The sequence below is a fragment of the Rhinoraja longicauda genome, chromosome 30 (assembly GCF_053455715.1).
Source record: "Rhinoraja longicauda isolate Sanriku21f chromosome 30, sRhiLon1.1, whole genome shotgun sequence".
Classification (NCBI taxonomy): Eukaryota; Metazoa; Chordata; class Chondrichthyes; order Rajiformes; family Arhynchobatidae; genus Rhinoraja; species Rhinoraja longicauda.
Genome location: NC_135982.1, coordinates 1,725,223 through 1,731,934, shown reverse-complemented (window position 1 = coordinate 1,731,934; position 6,712 = coordinate 1,725,223). Strand labels below are relative to the sequence as shown.

Sequence of the window (6,712 nt, the reverse complement as noted above, 5' to 3'; positions counted from 1 at the left end):
CCCTGTATCCACCTATCACTCCCTATGCTTCATCCCACTCTCGCCTCTCTTCCAATTTTCTTATCCCTTCTGCAATCTTTTGAAGAAGGGCCCCGAACCGAAAAGTCACCTCTCCGTATTCTTCAGAGATGCTGGGCAACCTGCTGAGTTACTCCAGAACTTTAGGTTTGTGTTCATGATATCAGCATCACCAGTTTTGTGCGTGCGTTTGTAATTGCTTTGGTGGTCATGTTTTGTAATCATTAGCGTGGTTCAGACGTGGACTGCGAACAGCTGGTGATGATTACATGTCTCCATCACTACTTCCCTTTGTGTCCCCCAGCACGTTGTCCCAGTCACACACAGCCATTGCCTCTCGCCTGGGCATTGGTGGCTGGGCCCTTGTGTGGTGGATGGGGCTATGGCCCCCCACCCCCTCGAGCCTCCACAACTCTTCCCCCCCCACCACTCAAGTCTCCCCACCTCCATCCCTCATCAAGATATCCCTTAGATCCGAGCTCTGATTGAGACTTTGGTAATCTGTCCTCATAAGGTCATGTGATAGGAGCAGAATTAGGCCATTCGACCCATCAAATCCACTCCACCATTCAATCATGGCTGATCTATCTCTCCCCCCCTGACCCCATTCTCCTGCCTTCTCCCCATAACCCCTGACCCCCGAGCTAATCAAGAATCTATTTATCTCTGCCTTAAAAATATCTACTGACCTAATACTTTGTTTCATGGGTGGTTTGCAATCACAGCCATGACTCACCCTGAGATACTTGTTCAGGGGGCTACATAAATGCACAGCTTTGTTGCTGATGGTGGAATGCGTTCAGTGCCACCAGTGCGTGGTGAAGGATTGGAAAGGACGAGGAAATTTCCTGTCATGTGAGAGAGAGAAGAGCAAGGAATGGCTGCTGGGTTTATTTATCATCGGCTCTGTGACCTTCCCTCAGGTTTTTTGATGAGCTGGAAACACGGCACCAGGACGACCCAGTGATCAGAGACATCAGTGACATTGTGGAACGTCACGCAACACGTCACTTTGATGCTTACATCGTCTACTGCTCCAACGAAATGTACCAACAGAGAACCTTGCAGAAGCTACTGTGAGTACAGACAGAACTGGAAACAAAGCGCGGGACACAGTAAACCCTCGTTAAAACGGACCATGGTCTCGTTATAATGGAACCATTATTCCATTATTGCCGATTGTCCACTCTACCCAAGTAAGGGATTCTCATTGTGTAAGTCATTGTATAATATTGTGTGAGGTGGCGCAGCGGTAGAGTTGCTGCTTTACAGCGCTAGAGACCCGGGTTCAGTCCTGACTACGGGCGCCGTCTGTACGGAGTTTGTACGTTTTTCCACGTTCTCTGGTTTCCTCCCACAATCCAACGACGTACAGATTTGTTGGTTAAATTGGCTTGGTACAATTGTAAATTGTCCCTAGTGAGGGCGGGGGGGTGTGGGCCGGGGGGAGTGTGGGGCAGGGGTGAGGGTGAGGGCCGAGGTGTGTGGGCGGGGGGAGGGGGGGTGTGGGCGGGGGTGGTTTGGGGTGGGGGGCTTTGGGCGGGGGTGAGAGTGAGGGCCGGGGGGTGAGGGCGGGGGTGAGGGGAGGGGCGAGGGTGGAGGGTGAGGGTGTGGGGTGTGGGCGGGGGTTGTGGGCGGGGGTTGTGGGCGGGGGTTGTGGGCGGGGGGGTGTGGGCGGGGGGGTGAGGGCGAGGGTGGGTGAGGGCGAGGGTGGGGGTGAGGGGGGTGAGGGAGTGAGGGTGAGGGAAGGGGCGAAGGTGGAGGGTGAGGGCGGGGGTTGTGTGCGGGGGGGGGTGTGGGCGGGGGGGTTTGGGGTGGGGGGCTTTGGGCGGGGGTGAGAGTGAGGGCCGGGGGGTGAGGGCGGGGGCGGGGGTGAGGGGCGGGGGGTGAGGGTGAGGGGTGAGGGAGGTGTGTGCGGGGGGGTGTGGGTGGGGGGTGTGTGCGGGGGGGTGAGGGCGGGGGTGAGGGTGAGAGGGGTGTGTGCGGGGGGGTGAGGGCGGGGGTGAGGGTGAGGGGGGTGTGTGCGGGAGGGTGTGGGCGGGGGTGAGGGAAGGGGCGAGGGTGGAGGGTGAAGGCGGGGGTTGTGTGTGGGGGGGGGTGGGCGGGGGGGTGTGGGCGGGGGGGTGTGGGCGGGGGGGTGAGGGCGGGGGGTGTGGGCGGGGGTTGTGTGCGGGGGAGTGAGGGCGGGGGTGAGGGTGAGGGGGTGGGCGGGGGGGTGTGGGCGGGGGGGGTGAGGATGAGGGGGTGGGTGGGGGTGTGAGGGAAGGGGCGAAGGTGGAGGGTGAGAGCGGGGGTGTGGGCGGGGGGGTGAGGGCGAGGGGTGAGGGGAGTGTGGGTGGGGGTGTGAGGGTGTGGGTGGGGGAGTGAGGGTGTGGGCGGGGGTTGTGTGCGGGGGGGGGGGGTGGGCCGGGCGTGGTGTCAACAGCTGTCGATAAGTCCATCCACTATAACCAATCTGTTCTGAAGAGAGCCATTCCAGAGGGGTTACTGCACTCTGCAGTATGTGCAAAGTGAGGTTGTGTCCCATTGTGCCTGGTATTACTGTCTCAGCCTGCCTCATCTTCACTCTGAGATATCAGACACTATCTGCTATTGGCATCATTAACAACTGTGTTATTGATGGAAGGGCTTGTCGTGTGTCTGGAATTTCCTGCACATGTTGCAGCAGTCCCTGCGGTTACTCCAATCATGCAGCTCTGTGGGTCCTTTCTCCACAGATGCTGCCCGACCCACTGAGTTACTCCAGCACCTTGTCCTTTGTTTGTAAACCAGTATCTGCATAGATATAAATACACAAGGGGGGAGAGAGTAACTATGGAGAGAGTGGGACCCCTCAGGAATCAAAGATCAACACTGTGGAGCGCAGGAGTTGGGAATGGTCCTCAATGTGTATTACAGCAGGATCTTGATCACTTGGCCAGGTGGGCTGAGGAATGGTTACATAGAAGAAACATAGAAAATAGGTGCAGGAGGAGGCCTTTCGGCCCTTCGAGCCATTCATTCATTCATTGTGATCATGGCTGATCGTCCCCAATCAATAACCCGTGCCTGCCTTCTCCCCATACGCCTCGATTCCACTAGCCCCTAGATTTCTATCTAACTCTCTCTTAAATCCATCCAGTGATTTGGCCTCCACTGCCCTCTTTGATAGAGAATTCCACAAATTCACAAATCTGGGTGAAAAAGTTTTTTCTCACCTCAGTTTTAAATGGCCTCCCCTTTATTCTAAGACTGTGGCCACTGGTTCTGGACTCGCCCAACATTGGGAACATTTTTCCTGCATCTAGCTTGTCCAGTCCTTTTATAATTTTATATGTTTCTATAAGATCCCCTCTCATCCTTCTAAACTCCAGTGAATACAAACCCAGTCTTTCCAATCTTTCCTCATGGAATTTAATGCAGACAAATGTGAAGTGTTGCATTTTGGGAAGTCTAAGAGCAGGGCTTACACAGTGAATGGTCGGCCTCTGGGGAATGTTGTTGAGCAGAGGGATCTAGGAGTGCAGGTATATGGTTTCTTGAAGGTGGAGTTGCATGTAGATCGGGTGGTCAAAAAGGCCTTTGGCACTTTGGCCTTCATCAGTCAGTGTTGACTATTGAAGTTGACAGGGCATGTTGTAGTTGAAGACAACGTTGGTGAGGCTGCATATAGAGTATTGTGTTCAGTTCTGGGCACCATGTTATAGGAAAGATGTCAAGCTGGAACGGGTAGAGAAGATTTCTGATTTTGCCAGGACTAGAGGGTTTGAGCAATAGGGAGAGATTGAGTAGGCTGGAACTCTCTTCCTGGGTTGTACATCATCTCAAGTGGCATCTCGGGGTAAGTGGCAGAGAAGTTAAATTGGTGATCTTATAGAGGTATATAAAATCATAAGAGGAATAGATCAGGTAGGTGCACAATATCTCTTTCCTAGAAATCTGAGAGGTAGCTTTTTCACACAAAGGATGGTGTGTGTATGGAACAAGCTGCCAGAAGAGGTAGTTGAGGCAGGGACTATCCCAACATTTAAGAAGCAGGTAGAGAGGTTCATAGATAGACCAGGTTTGGAGGGATATGGACCAAGCGCAGGCAGGTTGGGACTAGTGTAGCTAGGACATGTTGCCTGGTGTGGGCAGGTTGGGCCAAAGGGCCTGTTTCCACACTGTATCACTCTATGACTCTATGCAGTTCCTTGTACAAGTTCCATCACTCTATGACTCTATGCAATTCCCATTGTACAATCCTGAGAGGAGTTACAACTTTAAAAGTGTAATTACTGTGCACGGACTGATACTGCCAGTGGCACGTGTGTTACTGACACTCTCCTTGCCTCTTGCAGCATTTCCAACACGCAGTTCAAGGAGGTTCTGCAGCAGATTCAGAGCAAGCCAGAGTGCGGAGGCCTCCCCATCATCTCCTTCCTGATACTACCCATGCAGAGGGTGACGCGGCTGCCCTTGTTGGTGGATGTAGGTTACCCTTTCCTCTCCGTCTCTCTGTGTCTCCGTGTCTCTGTGTCTCCGTGTCTCTGCCTCGGCTGTTGATTATCATGTACATCAACACAAAACTTGGAGTAACTCAGCGGGTCAGGCAGCATCTCTGGAGAAAAGGAATAGGTGATGTTTCGGGTCGAAACCCTTCTTCAGATTGAGAATAAGGGGAGAGGGAAACTAGAGGTATGAAAAGGTACAAAGAACAAATGAATGAAAGGCATGAAAAGAACAAATCAAAGCCAGTGCCGATGATCAAGGAAAGGCGGAGCCCACAATGGTCCATTGTTGGCTGCGGAAAAAGTGCTAACAAGGGGATACAAAGTGCAACTAAACAGGGCAACAGTGAGGCTAGTCGGATGACTTGGGTGGTGGAGGGATGGACAGAGAGGGGATCAATGAGAGATCAATACTCATGCCGCTGGGTTGTAAGCTGCCCAAGGTTGCCACGGTGGTAGAAGGCTGATGTGTAACTCTGACGATGCTTTGTGGGGAAGGGGAGAATAGGTTTTGGAACTGCTGAGATGTTTGGCCTGTCGGAGGTAGACAGGTAGGTGGAGGAGAACTCCTGGAGAACCTTTCCCCTACAATGACCAGGAACCGCGTCGGGGCCAGGACTGAGTCGGGTATTTTGGCCCTTTAGCCCAACTTGCCCACATCGGCCAACATAGCCCAGCTACATTAGTCCCACCTGCCCGCGTTTGCCCCATATCCCTCTAAATCTGTACTATCCATGTACCTGTCTAAATGTTTCTTAAACATTGTGATAGTCCCTGCCTCAACTCCTTCCTCAAGCAGCTCATTTCATGCACCTACCACCCTTTGCCTGAAAAAATTACCCCTCAGATTCCTTTAAAATCTTTCCCACCTCAAACCTATGTCCTCTGGTTCTCAATTCCCCACTCCGGGCAAGAGTGTGCAACTACCTGATCTATTCCTCTCATGATTTTGTAATTACTTTTAACCATCCTATCTACCTGTGATGCCACTTTCAATGAACTATGTACCTGCACTCCTAGATCCCTCTGATCTACAACACGCCCCAGAGTCGTACCGTTCACTGGGCAGGTTCTGTCCAGGTTAGTGCTTTCACGTGCATGTATATCCTATCCCTGAATAGTCTCGAGTAACTCTCTGACTACAGAGACAATGTTGTCTGTATTTTAACCATAGCACCAATAAGAGAGCCAGCACTAGCAGGTAATTACAAAGGAGTGACCTTGTTTGACCAGCCTTGCACTATGGGTTACTGGTTGAGCTTAGAGATACAGCATGGAAACAGGCCCTTTAACCCACCAAATCCGCACTGACCACAGCGATCCCGGCACACTAACATTATCCTACACACTAGGGACGATTTACAATTTTAACAAGGCAGTTAACCTACAACCCTGTTCGTCATTGTAGTGTGGGAGGAAACCGGAGCACCCGGAGAAAACCCACGCAGGTCACGGAGAGACCGTACAAGCTCCATACAGACAGCACCCATAGTCAGGATGGAACCCGGGTCTCTGGTGCTGTGAGGCAGCAGCTCTACCCGCTGCATCACCGTGGCTGCGTACACACTGGGTCCAGGTCTCTGGTGTTTGACTCCGCAGAGTTAATCGTTTGCTGGGGTAATGTCGTCAGAGCGAGCTGTCTGCACTGCACTGACCACGGTTGCAGAGAGACACGTCAATATTGCCCTGGGAATCTGAGGGACCTTGTGGGAAAGTGCAGCATCGTGTGGGTGGGCCCGACTGCCGTGAGCCCCTCACCTCTGGGCAGATCCTTGATCAGTACGGGTGCCAGGGGTTACATGGACAAGGCGAGAGAATATGGGTGAGAGGGAAAGATACAACAACCATTATGGCATTTCTGCTTCTTGAACTTGTGCATCTCGGAAGAGGGCTACAGCCAGAGAAGAGGAGGAGGTTGTGGAGCAACCTAGTGTACAAGGTGCCAGCGATTGAACCACCACCACTGTCACACACATGCTCACATTAAACCTCCCCCACTTGTCTTTCAGACTATTTGCCAGAAAACCAACCGTTTCCAAGTGGAATATGATGCAGCGACCCACGCACTGAAGGCCATCAGCAAGGTAGGACTGGCTGCCCTGCCTGCCAACAGCTAGGGTTGCCAACTTCCTCACTCCAAAATAAGGGACAAAAGGTGACGTCACTGCCCCGCGCCCCACGTGACCTCACCCAGCCAGCGGCCACGTACTCCCTCTCCACCAATT

The 6,712-nt window shown here is 52.8% G+C and overlaps 1 protein-coding gene across 1 annotated transcript in view; it reads left to right on the top strand.

Moving 5' to 3' along the window:
- The window catches only part of arhgef16 (Rho guanine nucleotide exchange factor (GEF) 16), a 61,193-nt gene that overhangs the window by 39,670 nt on the left and 14,811 nt on the right, over positions 1–6,712 (top strand). The window contains 3 exon segments of the mRNA XM_078425160.1: positions 942–1,094; positions 4,338–4,467; positions 6,497–6,571. Of these exon segments, the coding sequence (XP_078281286.1) occupies positions 942–1,094; positions 4,338–4,467; positions 6,497–6,571 (358 nt within the window).